Source organism: Tripterygium wilfordii, chromosome 10 (assembly GCF_013401445.1).
Source record: "Tripterygium wilfordii isolate XIE 37 chromosome 10, ASM1340144v1, whole genome shotgun sequence".
Lineage (NCBI taxonomy): Eukaryota > Viridiplantae > Streptophyta > Magnoliopsida > Celastrales > Celastraceae > Tripterygium > Tripterygium wilfordii.
The window spans coordinates 8,431,474-8,452,289 of NC_052241.1; the positions used below are offsets into that span (position 1 = coordinate 8,431,474).

At 37.3% G+C, this 20,816-nt stretch overlaps 3 protein-coding genes across 5 annotated transcripts; 1 reads left to right on the forward strand and 2 right to left on the reverse strand.

The window, feature by feature from the left end:
* The first annotated feature begins 1,945 nt into the window (after nucleotides 1-1,945).
* Nucleotides 1,946-7,848, forward strand: LOC120007910 (lysM domain receptor-like kinase 3). 2 transcript variants are annotated; one of them, XM_038858392.1, is made up of 10 exons: nucleotides 1,946-2,771; nucleotides 3,199-3,282; nucleotides 3,943-4,388; nucleotides 4,484-4,573; nucleotides 4,681-4,786; nucleotides 5,170-5,321; nucleotides 5,407-5,504; nucleotides 5,593-5,740; nucleotides 6,388-6,495; nucleotides 6,926-7,848. In XM_038858392.1, the coding sequence occupies exons 1-10, from the start codon at nucleotides 2,180-2,182 to the stop codon at nucleotides 7,088-7,090; spliced, it is 1,989 nt and encodes a 662-aa protein (XP_038714320.1). In that variant the 5' UTR covers nucleotides 1,946-2,179; the 3' UTR covers nucleotides 7,091-7,848. The 2 variants fall into 2 exon arrangements, with proteins under 2 accessions (XP_038714320.1, XP_038714322.1); XM_038858394.1 differs by having other exon boundaries at nucleotides 3,946-4,388; nucleotides 6,926-7,090.
* A 529-nt stretch (nucleotides 7,849-8,377) lies between these two features.
* On the reverse strand, nucleotides 8,378-12,546 carry LOC120006870 (transcription factor MYBS3-like). The gene is made up of 3 exons (XM_038856986.1): nucleotides 12,034-12,546; nucleotides 9,651-9,859; nucleotides 8,378-9,235 (listed from the first exon to the last, which is right to left on the reverse strand). The coding sequence occupies exons 1-3, from the start codon at nucleotides 12,491-12,493 to the stop codon at nucleotides 8,651-8,653; spliced, it is 1,254 nt and encodes a 417-aa protein (XP_038712914.1). The 5' UTR covers nucleotides 12,494-12,546; the 3' UTR covers nucleotides 8,378-8,650.
* Nucleotides 12,547-14,414: 1,868 nt separating this feature from the next.
* Nucleotides 14,415-20,646, reverse strand: LOC120006815 (NADP-dependent malic enzyme-like). 2 transcript variants are annotated; one of them, XM_038856906.1, is made up of 20 exons: nucleotides 20,481-20,645; nucleotides 19,652-19,923; nucleotides 18,961-19,081; nucleotides 18,769-18,843; nucleotides 18,217-18,368; nucleotides 17,973-18,078; nucleotides 17,758-17,823; nucleotides 17,234-17,329; nucleotides 17,025-17,096; nucleotides 16,819-16,902; nucleotides 16,636-16,734; nucleotides 16,295-16,342; nucleotides 16,133-16,186; nucleotides 15,938-16,036; nucleotides 15,712-15,801; nucleotides 15,537-15,614; nucleotides 15,309-15,383; nucleotides 15,128-15,218; nucleotides 14,887-15,015; nucleotides 14,415-14,776 (listed from the first exon to the last, which is right to left on the reverse strand). In XM_038856906.1, exons 1-20 carry the CDS (start codon nucleotides 20,508-20,510, stop codon nucleotides 14,688-14,690), a joined length of 1,926 nt encoding a protein of 641 aa, XP_038712834.1. In that variant the 5' UTR covers nucleotides 20,511-20,645; the 3' UTR covers nucleotides 14,415-14,687. The 2 variants fall into 2 exon arrangements, with proteins under 2 accessions (XP_038712834.1, XP_038712833.1); XM_038856905.1 differs by having other exon boundaries at nucleotides 15,938-16,186; nucleotides 20,481-20,646.
* Between the last annotated feature and the right edge of the window lie 170 nt (nucleotides 20,647-20,816).

The window sequence follows — 20,816 nt, forward strand, 5'->3', positions numbered from 1 at the left end:
TTTTTTTTTTTAATACTAGTTTCTCTTTTGAAGTGATTTCCTATTTTTTCGTGTTTTTCAAAATAATAACAAAACTTATTTCGCAAATTGGCTTTTTGTTTTTCAGACAATAAAAAACCGAAAATGCATAGAAAAATGAACATACCAAACAGATTAGCACTCTCCAATAGGGGTGTCCACAACCGATCCATAAATCGAAAACCGATCCATAACCGTGGTTATTTGATTTTTGGTTCTGTTTTTTCAGTTACGGTTTCGGATATGGTTATGATTTTAGTAAAATTTCGGATAATTTTTTGGTTATGATTATTTTGGTTAAGGTTACGGTTACGGTTATAACCGAAAAAACCGAAAGAATATTTATATATATTATATAAATATCCAAACATTATATACATTATATATATATATATAAGTTACATATTTAGATTAAAACTCTAATTATATCTTTATAACAAATTATAAATTTAGGTATCAATTAACTTAATCATTACACAAATTATAAATTAAGATTGATTAGTTGAAACTCATGGTGGCCTTATCATTTTAAAATTCATATAAATTAAGATTGATTATTACTAAAGTGAAAGTGGGGAGACATTTTCATGTATGTTTTTTTTTTCCTTGATCATATTATTTCTCTCGGTCTTGTAAATTTATTTTTCTTTAATTGTGATGAAATAATATATTTATTATCATTATCGTGAATTTTTATCAAACTTTGTTAGATGGAATTGGAATCGATCATAACTATTTTCTCACTCTATTTGAGATTTATTCATACCTTTTCATTTCTTCAAAAACCGAAAACCGATCCGATCTGAACCGAACAGAAAAATATGGTTATTTCGGTCTAGTTAGTCGAACTATATGGTTCGGTTATATATTCTAAAATATCATAATCGAATCGATTTGGACATTTCGGTTATGGTTAAAAACCGAATGGATACCCCTACTCTCCAAATGATACGTTAATTATTCAGTTAATACTGCTTAAAATGTTTTGACTACAAATGTAGTTATCAAGGTTTTTTTTTATTATTATTTTATTTTTTATCAACTGATATGTAATAAAATTTTGTGTTTAAAAAGTGTGAGGCTATGGTGGTAGGAGTGGTCAAAAAAATCGCTTCCAGGTCGGTTCTGGGTAGAACAATATTGCATGCTTACGAAATATTTATATGTCCAGACTTTAATCAGGATTGGATTTCGGACTTACTTAATTAATCAAATCCGGATTGATTTAAATCCGTACAAGTAAATTGAAAAATAATTTAATCCGGGGTAGGGTCTTTTGTGTTTAGATCCAGATTCGATTTAAACCAGATAAAATTTATATGTTTGGAATTGGATTTCAATATGGAAGCCGAGGGTCTGTTGTAAATTTTTTATAGCGGACCCCACTGTAAATTCATTTGTAGTGCTTAATAATTTTTTATAAATTTCAAAAAAAATAATGATTGTGTTTTGATTGAAATTACGAGTTCAACGGTATATCTTTTATTTCAAACAAAAATCAAATTCATGTCAAAAAGAGACATTGAATGTTTCGGGTTTATATTCAATGATCCAAAATTTTCTTTTCATTTTCATGTTCAATTTGATTTTTGTTTAAAACAAAAAAATATACCATTAAATTCATAATTTTGATAAAAATACAATTATAATTTTTTAAAATTTATAAATAATCATAACATTGTGGAATGTATTTACAATGAGAGTCACCGTAAAAAATTTACAACATACCCTCGTCACTCATTTCAATTTGTACATGGTGGACCATTTTTTGCAAGAGTAGATGTTTGTCGCTGTCTGAAAACAATACTTTATTTTACAGTTGTCTTCTGTACACGTGTGGGCCTCCCTAGCAGGTAAATGTGTCTTCTCCCTCAAACTCCCTTTAGTGAGTGTGTACTGAGTACTCCACTCCATTTTCTTTCCTCGTAAGTTTATTCTTCTTCTTCTTCTTCTTCTTCTTCACTTCTATATCAATCCTCCACTTAACTTAGCCAACACTACTCGCTTGGATCTGTTTTAACCCAGAAATTTGAGTTACTGGGTCTATGATAAATTTAGCTCAAATTTCTCGACTCCACTAAATTCTGTGAGACTCTTCAATTTTCCTGCCTCTGAATGTTTTAGCTGCTGATTACACACATTTTCATTCTTTACATCAGCGATGAATTTTGTGCGGACAAATTTATTGGTTCTTGTAGTGATCTTTCTCTTTCAATGTGTGAACTCATACCCAACAATACCCATGAATTGTACGGACACTACGCGCCTGTGCACATCGTTTTTGGCCTTCAGGCCTCAAGAGAACCAGACCCTTGCTGTGGTCCAGAGCATGTTCGACGTATTGCCTGGTGATATTACTATTGAAGGGAACAACCACGGCTATGTGTTTATCAAGAAAAATTGCTCTTGTTTGTCTACTACCAAGAACTATGTGACTAACACCACGTTTACAGTTAAATCAAATGAAGGGAATGTGAATGAGATGGTGGTGGAGGCCTATGATGGTCTTGCTATTGTGCCTGATACTACAAGAAAGGCAAAGGCAGGTGCAGTGGTGTCATTGAGACTATTCTGTGGTTGTTCAAGTGGACTGTGGAATTACTTGATGAGTTATGTGATGATGGAGGGGGACAGCTTGGGGTCATTAGCTAGTCGATTTGGGGTTAGCATGGATGTCATTGAGGAATTCAACGGGATTGACAATCCTGATAATGTCACTGTGGGTGATCTGTACTATATACCCCTGAATTCAGGTTTGTTCTTGTCTTGGGATTTTGATCTCTTAATATTTAATTTTTTTTTGTTGTGGAATGGATTTTGGAGTGGTTATTAGATACTGGTAGTAAAAAAACCATTTCTTAAATATGATGATGAATTTGCATGAATGGAGTAAAAAATAGTTTTTATGCGCCCAATTTCTCTTGGGATTAAGGCTTCATTGGATTAGTGTTTGGTTTTGGGAATGTAAGTAGTTCAAGAACTGGAGGATGAGATAGATTGCTAGACTGGTTGCTAACATCTCATCCAATTTCTGTTCAGAAAGATCTCATCCCCTCAATTTTTGCTTGTGTATTGTGTCTTTAATGTAGTTCTCTTAATGTGACCTGTGGGGTGTAAGGATTTCTTTCAGAATAATACGTTGTCATAACATTATGTTTCTTTTTATTATGTTAATTTTAGTTCCCGGTGAGCCTTATCCTGTGGAAATTGGCAGTCCCCCTGCCCCTGCTCCTGCTCTTCCACCATCTACTGATGGTTTTGCAGGTATGGACTCGTAAATGTTATGTAGATGAAACATTTAAACAGGGACATGATGTTTAAATTCTATGTTTTCCCCTTATAGTTCTATATGCCTGATAATGATGATGAAAACTAGTTTCTATAATGTTGTTATGTTAATACACTGGTCTTGGTAAAGGCCAATGTTGAGTGATGGCAGGTAACTTCAAAATTGTGATATTGGATAATAAATAATCTGCATTTTCCTTTTAGTTTGGAAAATATCACTCTCTCTAATGGGTGATCAGGAACGCAATGAGTTTAGTATGTAATTTTTCATGTGCACTTCTGCAAAACGAAGTGAATTGTCTACCAGAAAATGACAATTATTAAATCATTTATCTGGTCAAAATGCTGAAGTTGCATTTAGATCTTCACTTTTCATGGCTGCGGCATTTAATTAAAGCATTTTCCCTTCTGACTGTAAACTTCTTGCAACTTTTAAGATGAGACAGAGATTGTATGTAGGTTCATTTAGAAAACGTATGGTTCTGGTTCTTGGGAATCACTGAGCGAATCTGTGATTTTTACTCTTTTTTTTTTTTGCTTCCAATTTATAATTTTTCCAAAGTTCAGCCAATTAAGTATTATATAGATTGTTCTTCTTTTGAAAAATGTGATGACTTAGGTGATATCTATCTGCAGCAGATCAAGTAAATCATAAGGCTCATGTACCCTATGGATGGATCTTAGGAAGTTCAGGCTTTGCTCTTGCTTTTATTATGTTAAGCGTGGTTCTTTGTGTCTTCTTGAGGACGTCATGCTGCTCCACTGAAGCCCAAAGTAAGCATGCGAAAGATCTTGATGGCAAGAGTTCACATAAGTTTCATATTCTTCGGAAGCCAAGTTTCTGTTGTGCTTCAGGGAGGTACACGTGCTGCAAGGCTGGGGATGTGAAGCAAACCAATGGGGACTCTAGCAACCATCAGATTACTATTCCCAAAGCTTTAAGTGCTGACATGTTTGACATGGAGAAGCCTGTGGTTGTTACATATGATGAAATTAATTTTGCAACTGATGGGTTCTCTGATTCGAGGCTCCTTGGTCATGGAACATATGGTTCTGTGTATTCTGGCCTCCTCCGTGACCAGGTCTGGACCCATCTAATAAACTCAAGTTACATTTTGTCTCCAATATCTGGAAATTTCCTTTATCAGACCTTTGCTAAAATATGTTATAATACCAGGAAGTTTCTGTTAAAAGAATGACAGCCACAAAAACTAAAGAATTTATGTCGGAGATGAAAGTCCTGTGCAAGGTTCATCATACAAATCTGGTAAGGGTATTTGTACATTTGTCTCACTGATTATTCTTTTTGTTTTTGAAGCTTTTCCCTCTTCAAAATCTGTAGCTTTGACTCCTTTCTGGTTTTATTTTGTCAAGGTAGAATTGATTGGCTATGCGGCTAGTGATGATGAACTTTTCCTTATATATGAATATGCACAGAAGGGTTCACTTAAAAGTCACTTAGTTGATCCTCAGAACAAGGGTAAGATGACATATCAACATTCCATAATCAGAATTTTATTTGGAACTATCTGAAATGATTGATTTGTTTGGCACTTCTTTTTCAATTTTATTTCATTTTTCTACAATATGACAATTATTTGCTAAAAGAAAATTTGAGAGTGTTTGATTGCATCATTCCGCTATCTTCTATAAGAATTACATAGTCTACAAGTACAAGATATTCAGTACCATAAATTATAGAAAGCATGAAGTTTCTATTGCTTTCGAGTTTCCAAAAGTGCGTATATTCTTTAACACATGCTCATACACAGAGAATGGTGAAGCTTTGAGACCCGACCATACTTTGCAGTGTTACCTCTGGTCTCCATGAGGATATATCTGAATTGTTTGGCTTTCTTGTAGGTCATACATCACTTTCGTGGATCATGAGGGTCCAAATTGCACTTGATGCAGCTAGAGGTCTTGAATACATTCATGAACACACTAGAACTCATTATGTTCATCGAGATATCAAGACAAGCAACATCTTACTTGATGGTGCCTTCAGGGCTAAGGTTCTGATAATGTATCTCATTATTTTTGGTTTAGCAGTTTTGATACATTATATTGTATGCCACTAACTTCTATATCTGGATTTAGATTTCAGATTTTGGTTTGGCAAAACTAGTTGGAAAAACTTGTGATGGAGAAGCATCAGCAACTAAAGTTGTTGGCACATATGGTTATCTGGCTCCAGAGTAAGTATTACACTTCTATCTGGTTAATGGGGTCCTTGACAACTCTGGAAAGTAGCTTCAATTGTTTCAAACTTGGGTATTTTTGCAGGTACTTGAGCAATGGCCTTGCCACAACCAAGAGTGATGTGTACGCATTTGGTGTAGTTCTCTTTGAAATTATATCTGGACGGGAGGCTATTATACGAACAGAGGGCATAACGACGAAAAATCCTGAAAGACGTTCACTGGCATCCATTGTAAGTTCTGCTGTTGCAAATACTTGGGGGAATAATTTGTCGAGTATATAGGTAAACATGATCAATTTCGACCAACATAATTAAATCTTGGGTTCAGCGCTAACGTGATACATAGTATTGGGCATCAATGTTGGCATTTGTGGAGAACCCATTGATCCTACTAGTGGGACTTATAGGGTATGGATGATGGTGGATGCATCATGAAATGGCAATGCGTTTGGTAGCAACATGTCTAAAATAAAATTATTTTCTTCTCCTTTCTCAGGGCTTTTGCATGTCTGAATTTTGTTTGGAACCATGTTGGAAATGAGAAAATTATTTTAAATTTGGACGAGTAGTCGAGCATGGCATGTCTATGTAGAAACATGTTCAACATGATATAGATACCTCTGCATTGTCTTTCCTAGGTTATCTTAAACATAAAATTGCACCCGACGATTCAATCTATTGGTCTTGAGACAGAGGAACAAACTTTGCTAGAAGATTCTTAACCTCTAAAATCGAAATTTGGTTGCTCTAACTAATATGTTTCAGAAAGATATATCGTTTTCTAAAGTTGTCTCATTGTTGCCCCACTTATTTGTTGTTGCAACTGTTTCCATGGCAAAGGATTTGACCTGATGTTTATTGACAATGTTGAATCGTAGATGTTGGCAGCACTGAGGAGCACACCCGACTCTATGAGCATGTCAAGCATGAAAGATTACATTGACTCTAATATGATGGATTTATATCCCCGTGATTGTTTATACAAGGTATTTTTACTTCTTTTGATCTTTTTGCGATTTTGAAAGCTTGCGCTGTTTTTGGGCAAAAAGGATTCGTGATGATAAGTGATCTAAAGGAAGAGGGGGAACCATGTACTTCAACCATAATTGAAGTTTCATTGAACCTTCTACCTGAACAGAAGAAGGTCATCCTATTCTTTCGGTGGGTAGCAGATTATATCGTAGATGTTGGTAGCACTGATGAGCCAATCTATTTTTCCATTTTTGTTTATAATGCACAATGATCTTGACAAATAATGCTTTACAAAATCCTAGTTAGTAGCTGAAAATGTTACATATTTTACATAATTGATGCAAGAAGAACTCCCTTGGGTTTTGCAATTCTGCTTATGAGTTAGGTGTGGTGAAGTGACTTACCTAATCATTTCTAATTGTTAATCTTTACATCATTGAATAGATGGCTATGCTGGCAAAACAATGCGTGGATGACGACCCCATCCTACGCCCAGACATGAAGCAAGTCGTGATTTCATTGTCACAGATCCTTCTGTCCACTGTCGAATGGGAAGCAACTCTTGCCGGAAACAGTATGGTCTTCAGCGGCCTTGTCCAAGGGAGATAGTGATGGTTGCAAACTCCTCAATCCCATTCCTTTCACATCCTCTTCTTTCTTATTATGTAATTGTATGTCTTTTTTGGTGTTAGCCTTTCTGAGTTCTGTTATATTCTAAATATATTCTTTAAGGAATCTTGTTCTTGGCCAAAAATATTTTGATGTGCGCGGCGAGGATGCGTTTGAGGCTAAGCAATGTAGAACTTTGTAATACTAGTAAAGCCTTTTTGAGTATACCCCTTATGTTTGTACATCTTGACAATGCATGCAAATGCATAATTCTGTCTTCTTTGCCAGGAACTAAGCATACATCACGCAATTCTGTTCTTGCTCTCAGTGGTTGTCAACCGACGCAGAATGTGCTTCACCAGCATCCATTGAAACTAAATACGATGTTGGTTCCTCTGTTTCATGTTGTAACTGTTCAGATAACACCAGCTTAGTGATAAACCTTCTGTTAAGCAGGTTTACAAAAGGAGGGGCAAGAAGGGCAAGACGCATCAAGGACAAGTGGAAGGCTGAGATTGGAGCATGTGTCATTGTTAGCTGCTGATACAATTCTGTTTTTCGATGATCATGTCTTCTGTCGTTTGGTGTGGACATATATCTGCCAGTAGGTCAGTGGTGGTGTGGACATATACCTGCGAGTAGGTTAGTGGTAATGAGCAGGTTTTGTGAGGTTATTTGTAAGAAGACACTAGCTCCTCGAAAGCTAACTTATCCCTGTATTCCTGTTTTCTTACGTTCCCAGTTTAATCTTTCATCAATATATTTCCCGGTTAATACAGCTTTTGACCACCGAAAGATAATCCTATTCCAATTTGGCCACCGAGCTTTCAATTGTTTCAATGATTTTGATCCTGGTATGGTCAAATCAAGGATGAAAGGGAGAGCTACATTTGTCAAGTAATCTCAGGGCAAATGCAATGGGAATTAATTTGCTGGGCCAACATTTTTGTTGGCCCAGTCCCACCTCTATTACATAAAAAGACAAGTCAAACACGAATTCTAATACAGCCACATCAGCAAAACACAAATTTCTATAAACTTTTTCTTCCCACACACTTTCTCTTTCCACCCAACCCAACAACATTTCATTCCTCCATATTATCCACAACAAAACTACATCAAAACATCAAATATCAATACATCCACATCAACAAAACACTTATCCCAATACAGCCACATAAGCAAAACACATTTTACAATACAGCCACATCAGCAAAAGACAATATCTTTGTTGGCCCAATACCACTTCACCATTGCATTTGCCCTGACATATAAACACAACCATGCTACCAGAGAGACCGAACCAGTAATCATTATGTAAACAATTACACTTCTTTTTTTTCCATGCCATGCTCATTTGTTATTTGATTATTTATATGCTTACAGTTAGAAATAAATGGTTCTAACCAAACTAAACTTTGCCTAAGTTATGAATACCGCACAACTTCATACTACTAAAAAAGAAACAAGATGCACGGGAAAAAAAAGATAATTGTACAGAGGAAAAGGGGGGTTGGGAGTTGAGTAACTAAAACCTTTTCTTCATCCCAGATTCCCAGTTCAAATAGCTTGGATAGCACCATTGTCGCCCTTGTTTAAATCTGACCTGCTTGCCGGAGCATTTGCATGAAATGCTGACTGCCTTGAGGGTTCTCCTATCAACTTTAAAGAGAGTGGCGAAGGCTCTCTCTGGCCTCTGCCTGTCTCTCCCAGGCTGAGTTGAGACATGCCTACTAGTTCATCTACATTGACAGGTTCCTTGGGTAGCATTGGAATCGGCTTCAGGACCTGATGATGTGATGTCACCGCGCCATCTTCAGGAGGGGCAACACTTAAAGGCCAAAATGGATACGTGACAGGCACATATGCTGGAAAGAATCCAGGAACAAATGTTGCGAATTCACTGGCCCCATGAACAACAGGTACATTGTCATTTGTTGCAGGAACAGTGGGCGTGCTTTGATTTGACACCATAAGACTTTCTTCATGTTCCTCTTGGATAGTTTCTGAAGGTGTAGTTTCCATGGGTTCGTATTCTGTGTTCAGAGAGAGATTTAGTGAAGGCAGTGCATCCAGATTTTCATCTTCTCCCTGAGTTGAAGGCAGAAATGCTTGATCTTCTGCAAGTGACAGCGGATCTGTGCCCTAACCAAAAAAAATAGCAAGGCATTAATTTCCTCAACACCAAGAATGAATGACAGAATTGTGGAACTATTCATTAATGAATTATAAGGAAGATTTATGGCAAAACACAAGTAGGATGTTGGTGTGTTCTCATTGCATTGCGGTGATATTTAAAGAAAATGCAATTAAGACAATGAAAAGAGATGGCAAACAAAGACAACTGAACCTCAAAATGCATCACGCTATGATGTGTCCATCCTTTCAAGAAAAAGAAACCCGTCAAATCCTTTTCAGCATTAATGCCAATGAACTTTTGCCTAGACTTAGATAGTTAGATGCAATGTAAAGCCACTTGCATGTGTGACCATATGCTCGTGTGAAAGGGCTCAGCAAGTGTTTCCAGACATAAAATAAATATCAAGGAGGAAAGACAAACCACATCCGGAACCATGTCAAAGAGGCTGGAGCGTCTCTTTCTTCGAGTAGCGTTAGTTTGCCGAATGAAGTACTTCTGAGCATGACTTGCTACCTGGGTAGGAGTCCGAGACACGACATAATTTCTAGCTATTCCACGCCAGTCCCCTTTACCCAATTTCTGTAGTCCAATTAAGAACATCCTATGCTCCTCTTCTGTCCATGGGACACCTGGAAAACAGACCCATTAAAGTTCATGAGTCCTAACAACAATCACCAAGCCTGTTTGAGTATGAGAAAATGAATCTAGCAATCAATGAATAAAAGTAAAGGCAAACAAACCCCCTGCCAAGACTCCAGAAATGTAGGCAGGGTGCAGCCATACCCTGACATAGCATGGATGCAGTTACAAGAAATTGGAACCATGACCTCTAAGTTACATAGAAAAAACTTTATTGCTAGGGCAAGGGTTCACCCTTGAAACAGTACATCTCAGACTACATAATTCTCCAGACAAGCACTAGCTGACGTAATACCAAGATCTGCTACAAGAAAGGCAATGTATATCTATGACAGCATTGTTGAGAAGCAACAGTAGAGATGGTGAATTCAAAATAACTTGAAGCATGGGAACTTGTATTCCTCATACTAGAGGCCAACAATCAAATGAAACTAAAACACGTCAGCCAGAAAAATAATCTAGTTCTGACACTCGGAGCAGAGAGAGAATCAGTAGAAACAACATGAACTCAAAAATTTAACTTGCAAGCATTTGAATTTTGTGTTCCTCAATATCACTTGTCTGCAATGCATGTCTTGAAGCATATTAGCTAAAATGATGATGTGAAAATATAATCAGCTACACATCAGGAGTCGCTATATCCTAAACTTTCAACACATATTCACAATGGCAACTGCTTAAAGTTAAACTAATCATTATTTGATATCACCAAAGCACTCTCCACCATCTTCTCTTTTTTTTTGGGGATAGAAAACACACATCAAACTCAGAAACAAATATTCTAAGCATCAACAATGCTCTTGATAGCTAAAATGACTTAAACCAATTACTGAACTTAACAATGAGAAAATTTGTGCCAGTAATATGTGAAGGTCATAAAAATTGATTTATGGAGTCAGTGAAAGGTGAGTTGCTAACTTACAGCAGAAGCAGCTAATGTTTTATTCCCAACCCTGACAACCATTAGTGTTGTCCCAATGACATTTACAGCATGATTGAGGCAGACCCGAATATCTACCATAATGTAAGGTTTACAAGAAGATTCTAAAAAATTACAGCTAGCTTGCATACTGAGTTAACATAAGATGCTCAATAAAACAACAACCCAATAAGTGCTATAAAACAAAAAAAAAATCTAACAGATGATGAAGAAAGAAGCTACACTAACAGCTGTGAAAAGATTGCCCTGCCACAAATAAGGTTACAAAGAACCACATGGAAATGCAATGCAAAGATATAACTCAACAAACAATAATAAGCATATAATATTCTAATATAAATCCTTCCATACAGCAGGTTTAAATCACGGTCTGTTGATTTTTTTTCTTGTACAGAACTAAGCTATGCGAATCTAATACCAAAGTCCAAAGATATAACAAAGTCTCACCCCTTCACCACTTGAACCAAACACAAAGGCAGATTTGGACTACTCCATGAACATGAACATGTGGGAAGTATTGTTGTAAGTAGTAACTCCGCACCAATCAAATTTACGATTTCCAATTATTCTCCAACTGTTGCCCTTTTATGTTCTAGTTAATCAACATTAATTACAAAAGAAAATCACTTGTGAAAGAAAACATAGGGGGGGGGGGGGGGAAAGGAGAAAAAAGAGAGATGTTTCGACATTGGTATAACATAAATGGGTAAAAAAGAGAGTAAAGGGGAAAAAAGAAGAGAAAAACATCTCTTCAAACCCTATATTGGTCCAAAGAACCACGGTATCTTTGTATGAACTATTCCAGGTACCCATAAAAGGGAAACCTCTTATCTTCTCTGGTTATTTCAATAGCAAAAAAAATTATTCAGAAGCAACATAGATCATTAATTATGTTACTGTTATTCAAAAATTAAACCACGAACAATAATATCTTTACTATATTAAAATAATAAATACAAGATTGACATAGTAACAAATATTGGCTATATAACATACAAGAAACATCAAAGAAGATAAAATACTAATGGATTATGGTGTCCACCCAAACCACACAAGTTTAATTTTTGTTTACATTTCAAAGTAGAAGATAACCAGGTGTTTAATCCAACAAAAGCACCAAAATAAACAGACAAGACATTTCCAACACTTAATAAGAAGACTAAAAACAACAAAATTAACTATCTTTCTCGTTTCGAATCAATTTCTTCAACAAGAAATATTTACCTTTCTTTCTCTCACCGCGTCGATTCCCTGACCCGGACCCATGGGCAAGGTCATCGGACAAGTACCCATCAGGCAAGTGATTCGGGTCGCCAACATGCTCCGACACAGGCGAGTCGGGGTTAGGCGACGCGGCGGCGGAGGACGAGCTGTGGTAGTGCGCCATGGATAAATTACCCATACTCGCACTCTTCTTAATAATAGACCCATCGGTGAGCCTAACCCCAAACAGCCTCACGCCCCCGGAGATGCTGCTCGAAGAGGCCGACGACGAGCCGCCGGAGCGGGCGGAGCATGTGCGAGAGTTGTGGCCGTCTTTGCTGCAATGCGAGCACCGACGAGTCATCACAACTCGGGCCGCCGAGTTAGCCGAACAGAGCCAAATCAATCGAAAGAATAAGAGAGAGAGAGAGAGAGAGTCTATCTGCGTCTTATTCGTGTACGAGAGACTGAGACGGTGCATGCACTTCGAGAGAGAAAACTGGAGATGTTTGGGGGAGAGAGTAACAGGGTAGGGTAATTTAGGGTTTTCCAGTTTTTAGGATAAAGAAAACAAGTCGAGGATTGCGGACAATCAGCCGATCACTCGTTAAGAATGTATGGATTTCCTATTTTACCCTTTTTGATAGGATAACGTCCTTGAATGTATATACATGGGGAGTCGGCTCAATCATAAAATAGAGGGGCTTTTTCGATATTTACCCCTATATATATATATATGTTCGTATTTTTTTTTCAAAAAAAAAGGTATTGTTTTCGAATTCTTTAAAACGATTAATAAATGTAGATGTATTTTTGTTAAATATATTATTGGATGAGAACTACGAATAGGTTAGATGAAAAGAATTATAGATGAAAAGAATTATAGATGAAAAGAAAATTGGTTTCGAGTTGACTTTGAGTTGGACAGCATTATGTGCTTACGGAATATTTACATGTTCAGGACTCTAATCCGGATTGAATTTCAGGCATACTTAATTGAACAAATCCATATTGATTTAAATCCGGACAAGTAAACAAAACAATAATCTACTCCGGATTAGGGTTCGAACAAGATTATGCGTTTGGACCCAGACTCGATTTTAAATGGGACAAAAATTTTGTATTTGGACCCGGATTTTGGACAATATAATTTTATGTCTAAACTTGATTTACTCCTAATCAAAACTTCGGTCATCCAGACTGGATAAAGTTTTTTCACCCATACACAAAAGATACATACACGCATTTTTAATCAGTACCACTTACGTGAAGATGTCAATTCAACTGTAAAAACATCTTCAATGGAAGATGCAAATAGAGATGGAAATGGCCTTAACTACCATTTGGATTTTCCAAATCACCAAATCAAGCCTTCAATGAGAGATGCAAATGAAAATATAAAATGGTGATCCAATTTCTTGGATGCAAAAATGGATTTAAAGGAGCGAGAAAAGTTAATTATGACACATGATTTCAAAATTGGAAATGAACTAATTTTAATGTGTTTGAAAATTGGTTACTCATATGATTATTGTGAAGATACCAAAATGACCTCCTCTCAAAACTCATCACGTCTCTTAACACCTACCACAAAGGTTGACATCAAAGAGCAAACACCCAAGGATGAGCATCCAAGAAGACGAGGAGGAGAGCTCCTCGGCAAGACCGAAGAGCCACCCTCAGTGTGCCATCTGAGCACCATGCTCAATATCCCGAGGACCAAAAGTCTAGAAGAGGACTAAGAGTCCTCGAGAGCATCAAAGTAGGGTGCTCTTCAACATGACTGAAGAGCAACCCTTGGTACCCCCGACCAGAAAGCCCTTTAAATCCAGTTGCATTTCGTCTTTGGGCAAAATATGCATCATTCATTACTACAACATTTGTAATGTGGAGAAAGATTTCGAGTCATTTGAAATCTTCTTCTGAATAGACTTTCATGGTAAACCGGATATGGCTTGAAATAGTCATTTCACAATCTAGAGTGGCCGTCAACATGATTGTGATGAACTATTCTATGACCTGGAATGAAACCACGACGGCCAATTCATCTCCACTCACTTGTTGATTGATAATCTGCCGCTCGTGCAGTAAAAGGCTGCTCCAACTCGTCTTTAGAGTCAAAGTCGAAAACAATGAATTCCCTCATAATCTCATAATTAGGAGTCGAGCAATCCATGGAGAAGTTTGTGAATAAGGTTCATGCGTTTAAATGACTTGGTATAAGGATGAATGAGAGGCTCAACATATTTATAGATTAAATCACACATGAAATAAAACTATAATGGTAAATAAAATAGAAATCGATTTTGCATACCCACGGTTGGAGTGGGCTACAATCAAAATATGCATATGGTTTGTTTTCATTGCCAGATTGTATGTCTCAGAAAATCAAAAGAAAACCATGCTCAAAATTTTTAAAAATTTTATTTCATGTAAAGTTTCAAGCCAACAACAACCATTTCCTTGCTACATTTTGACTTCAATAGGTCAACTGACTCAACTCGTAACACCCACCATGCTTTCTTCTCACCCACCCAAATAACTTGCAGGAAAGATAAAAGAAAGCAAGAAGAAAAAATGGGAAAAAAAAGGGAAAAAAATCATTCATGAGGTAAAAAAAAAAGGGAAACCAGTATCAATTTTCAAAGCTACAATACTAATTGTATATAACCCATTCATCTATAGCTTCTATAGGAAGGGCTGTACATGCAGCTTTCTGCATGCTTCACCAGATCTTTCGGTTGAGGGAGGCGCGTAGCCAAGCCTGTTATAAAAGAAGACACAATTGCATGGAGATGAATATATGTTAAAAAAAAAAGCATTGGATATGATCGAAAAGGGAAATGAAAAATGCAATAATGTTAAAAGGATCACCAAGTTCGTAAGCTTTGGCAGCTACTTTGGCGGCAATATGCGCTGAAATCTTCCTGATGTTCGTAAATGGTGGGAAAATGAGACCTTTTTCTAAGTTCTCCTCTGTCACCTGTGCTGCCAAAGCTTCCGCTGCGATGAAGAAATGTAAATATATGTGTTATGGATTATCAGCGGATGAACAAAATGCAGGAAAGAAATAAATGCATATAAAAGGATCATGGATAATATTTTGTGCACTTACATGCTGCCAGAAGCATGTCGTCGTGAACACGAATAGTACCAGACATAATCAGACCCAGACCAATCCCAGGGAAAATGTAAGCGTTATTTGCCTGGATTACAAAAAACATTAGGGGTGAAATCAGTCCTCAATGTGTAATTGCTATATCTTTGACACAGTACTTTAAATATTAAGTTCAAACCTGGCCAGGTACAAAAACCTTCCCGTCATATTCAACAGGCGCAAAGGGGCTCCCAGTAGCAAATATGGCACGACCCTGCAAGGAACAAGGACAAAGAACAACAAAAATCAGCCATTAGTTGACGGCAAGTAGTACAATTAATCAACCGATAAGAGGAAAACTTTGAGCTTGTCGATAATATATTTATATAATCATAAACAGTAGCTGCATGTCCCAGTTTTGCATTACCTGACTCCATGTATATGCTTCTTCAGCAGTACATTCAGACTGTGAAGTTGGGTTGGAAAGTGATAGGATAATGGGTTTCTGCAAACAAGGTCAGCCATACATGAAAACAGTTAACTTATTGTTATTTAGCAAGCAACGTATATACCAATTAAGTACAAAAACACACAGTAAACACCTCATTGAAGGAAGCCATAGCCTCAACTACTTCTTTAGTGAATGTTCTTCCAACGCCGGATGTTCCAATTAACACTGTTGGCTTGATATCCTGACAAAAAAGAAATGTTGCTCGATATTAGTCTTCCTCTTCTTTTCTTTTCCTTTCTATTTACCGCGTTTTATTTGTTATAGTGTGGGAATGAGGGCTATGGGAATGGAGAGAGTGAAAGATCAAAGATTCACACATTAACAGCATCCAGAAGTGTCTTCACAGGTTCGTGTTCATGTGCCCAGGGTTTCTTGAAGTGTTGAAGTGATTCCATGCGTGATTTAACGATCAATCCCTGCAAAAAAAAAATACATTCAAGCATGAACACTTGCAAAGTAGAAAGGGGAGTTGGCGAACAAAAGTAATGAGGAGGACCAAGCTTTTCTTTTACCTTTGAGTCTACGAGCCAAATATTCTTCCGAGTTTCTTCTAGAGGCATATTTGTCTGTGTAAAGAATCAGAATGGTTTATAACCACATCAGAATAAATTTAAGAGCTGATACGTACATACCTACACAGAAAATAACACCTAAAGTACTTAGAAGAAACTAACCTGTTTAGACATCTCAAGGGCTATAAGTTCCGCAATTCCAGTGCCAGCCTGTAAATCAGTGAATGGAAGATATGAGAACAATGTATTTAAGAGCAATTTGATCAAGTTAAGTAATAGGGCGTCAAGAGGCAACAATATTTTTGCAAGTGCTTTAGTGTTTTGCTATTCTCGTGGATGGAGCGCTCGAGAGAAAAGGTCTTGGAGAAGGTAGCACACAAATTCATGGATAAGCATTTACTACAAAGCTCATAATAAGAATAAAAGGTTGTATCTCCCCTTTGTTTTGTGGAAAATAAGCTAGCAGAATCAGTACTTAAAATGCAGGATATTTACAAACTCACTTCTCCAGCACCAAGGAATAAGAATCTGTGATCAGCTAAGGTCCCTCCAACTAGTTTTAGTGCTGCAAAAAGCCCTGCAAGGACCACAGATGCAGTGCCCTGAAACAAAGAAAATGGCTCTGAGTGTTAGAAATATTTAACATTGAAATCACACCAAATACTATAAAACCAAAGCCACATCACCTGAATATCATCATTGAAGACAAGATGAGTTGTACCATATTTTGCCAGTAGATCAAAAGCATTGTGGTTTGCAAAGTCTTCAAACTAAAATTTAAACAAGTAGATTTCAACAACAATACATACATAAGCTAAATATACATTGACAGACATCAAGTCTTGCAACCCAGACCAATCACGAATTTAAATCTTCTTCGGTTGGCAACTACCTGGATAAGGACTTTCTCCCCATAAAGCTGCTTCACTGCAGTCATGAACTCGTGCAGAAGTTCAGCATATTCCTTCATTGAAGAAGAGGAAACCCACATCAGTATTTAAAAAAAAAACAAAGAAAACTGAGAGAGAGAGAAACAACATGCCATAAATGAAACTCATAAGCAATATGAACGTCAGGTTTAGCAAACATAAAGAGATGAACCTGTCCAGTGGCCCTCCTTTGCCTGAGCCCTATGTAGAATTCGTCTTCCAACAGCTTTTCGTTGTTTGTTCCCACATCAATGGTTATGGGCAAGCACTGCAACAAGAATAAGTTTTCAATTATTTTCTTCGAAATGACCACAACAGAAGGAAAATATGAAGAAAAAAAATGCACAGCTCTTCATGGTTCAGATTAATCAAAATTGCGTCTTCTACCAATGACCGATGGGATACGTCATTAATTTACCAATAAGCCAGGAAAAGCACTAAAATCATTAGTTCACTCCATTATAAATGATGACAGCAGTTGCAGATCCCGATTTGAAGCATGAAATCAGATACTTTATGAAGATAAATTACTGCCAGAAAGGCCTGTCTAGTGTAGCCAAACCAAACTTTAACCAAGACTTTAGCAGAATAATAAAGGATATAGCCCATTAAAAAAGGAAAAAGTATTTTCAAAATACATGCTATGTTCAAAATAAATGCTATTTTGACGCAGCCATCCTATCAAGAAATACTTACTGCTGAAGGACGAACTCCTCCTAGTGCTGTATAAAGAGAAAGTTTCCCAACAGGTATCCCCATCCCCTGAGAACATAAAGTTTCAGAAAGTAAGTGAGAGACTGAGAGAGAGGACGATTGGTAAAAGAAAGCATTAGTGGTCACACACGTTCAAGGCCAGTTAATTAGAACCACCATCAACAAGGATCCTATATAGGGTATTCAGATAAGATTACCTGACAGCCAAGATCCCCGAGACCTAAAATCCGCTCTCCGTCAGTGACAACAATGACTTGAATATTCTTTTCTGGCCAGTTCCTCAATACCTCAAGAATCTTACCCCTGCAAAAGATAGCTTATCATTCTTGCCACTGATAGGAAGAGTGTAATGGACATTAAGTGTGCCACTGGCGGTAGATTGTTTTTTAAGAAAAAGGGCAATTAACGTTGGGAACTAGAAATGGGTGTAATTGAACTTACTTTTCATTTAAACTGATAAAAAGACCCTGAGGGCGCCTAAAGATGCTTCCATATTTCTGGCAAGCTTCACCAACAGTCGGAGTATAAACAACAGGAAGCAACTCCTCAACGTTGTCAATGAGAAGTTTGTAGAACAGCTTTTCATTCATTTCCTGAAGGGCATGACATTGCAATGTAATACCATTAATACTAATCTTTTCCAACGTGGTAAATTATGGTGTCTATAATTATCCTTCCAGTCCAGGTATGCGACATAAATTTCTCTAGAAGAACTTGCAACAAATTAGCAGTGGCAATCATTCAAACAGCGGCATTAAGCGAAAAAATTGTCAAATTTATTGCACAACAACCAAAAAAGATGTAAAAATGAAAAGGAGCCCAGCAAAAACATCTCTTCCTAGTCAAGAACATTTTGATCAATGTTTAAATTGTCACCATACACTAACTATGCACTGCTTCGTTTAAGCTATGATTTTCAAAGTATTCCACAACAGTGTGACACAATTCCAACAAGTAAAGCATTAAAACCTTATGAAAGAACCAAGCAGATACCTGAAGATCCATCATAGCCATGTATTTTTGCAGTGGAACTTCATACTGGCGGATATTGTGCATCATTTTTTTGACCTGGTATGTGAAACGGAAAAATGTTGTTAGATTCAATTGAAACTACCTTCCTGCACACCTAAATTGTAAAACAATGTTAAAATTGAGTCAACAACTTGGAGTTCAAGGATAAAAAACCTGCAGGTCCTGAGAAATGACTACTGGGGGAAGAAGACCACGCAAGAAGTGAGAATCTCTCTCCTTCTGGGCAAAGGCAAGTCCTTTATTGTGGTGTGGATCTCGCAGCAAAGAGTAACCACTGCAGCACAAGAAACATAATCTCATATCAATACCATACCAACTTCTTTAACCTGTTGATCTGAACAACTATCCATACCATATATTAATGATCTAATGATACCTAGATATTTTATATTTCCTGACTTTCATTTACAATCCACCTAAGATCTATTAAAGATGATCACACAAAAATGTGATTGTTGTAACACTTTTTTTTTGGTAACTGAGAACCACCTTGCCCAGCCTTCGATGAAGGGCTGAGCAGGCGTAAAACTCGGGCCGTCAGAACAGCCTGCGCCACGCTCATGACAGTTAAGACTAGGCTAAATCTCATGCGAATAGGAGCCCGAAAGTGGACAAGCCCACGGAACCAGGATTACACAAGGAAAATTTCCAGCTGGTTTGTTTGAACTCCCTATCTCAGGCACCATAGGCCCTAAGTCCGGAGAGATGACCAAACTAGGTTATGGCCAAGTGGTTTTGCTATCTCAGCAAAACAAAGTTACATCAGCAAAACCCAGAAATCCAAATATAAAATTTTGGAAGAAAAAAAAGAACAAAATTATCAAAACAAAACACTGAATCATACCTAGCGACAGAGATGGACCACGGGGTGACTAACTTGTCCTCGGTGGCATTGTCTTCACCATAGACGTCCTGGACCCCACCAGACACAGTGGATTTGGGGTCCACGTCAACCACGGTAGAACCGTCCCTCATCTCCTGCAGTGAGGTCTCCATCACAACGCTGCCGTTTCTTTCCCTATTGGAGTTCAAAGCCACGACTTTCACCGAAGCTGAATGGGTTCTTCCCTGCCTTCGAGAAAAGGGATTACACGAGCCCGAAAGGCCCGAGCTGGTCTGTTCAACAGGAGAGAGAGAGAGAGAGAGAGAGAGAGAGAGAGAGAGAGGTCAATTAATACTCAAATCAAAATAAGTACAAGAAACTGGAAGATTTTAAACCCAATATTGACAGAAAGAATACCCGAATTTAAAGCTGATTTGGGATCTTAGGATAACAAATTATATAAAAAAAATCTGAAGCTTGTGTGATCTTGAATGTGATGTTTGCAATAACAAGATTTTGCACCAAGACTATGGATTTTAAAACTTGAAAATCGTGTTTCGACGTGAATAAGTCGGGAAATGCAAATCAGTCAAAAATTAAAAGAAAAAAACGAAAAACTAGGTGATTCCAATGCGATTATTGTACAGAATGGTTACATCCAAAACAGAGAAGAAAAAAACTTTAATTGGATCTCCATATACAGCACAAGCTAGATCAAAATAGCTACAAAAACAATCAGCACAGTACTCGAAAAATACGGGAATTATCGGCGATTATAGTCAGAAATAAATTAGTGTGAAGTGGGTATGCTTTAAATTATAACTAGATTAATGGGTTTTGTTTAAATTACCGTAAAACTGCTTCCACTCAACGAGATCATGTCGAAAGAAATGTAAGGAGACAGTCTTCCGCTGCTAAAAGAAAAACCCAAGAGAGAGAGAGGGAGAGTCTTCAGGGTTATATAAGCTCTTCTCTTTCCTTCTCTCTCTTTCCTTCTCTCTCTTCCCCCTTCTCTCTTCTTCTTAGTCTTCCACACACGAAGTTGGGCGGAAAGAGAGAGAAAGAAGAGGAGGGAGGAGGAGAGAAGACAAGTATGGAATGAGAGCTTAAAAAGGTATCTTGAATTTTATTTTCTCTCTCTAGTTTCTCTCTCTATCTGGAAAAGACATCTATGAAACTAATCTTT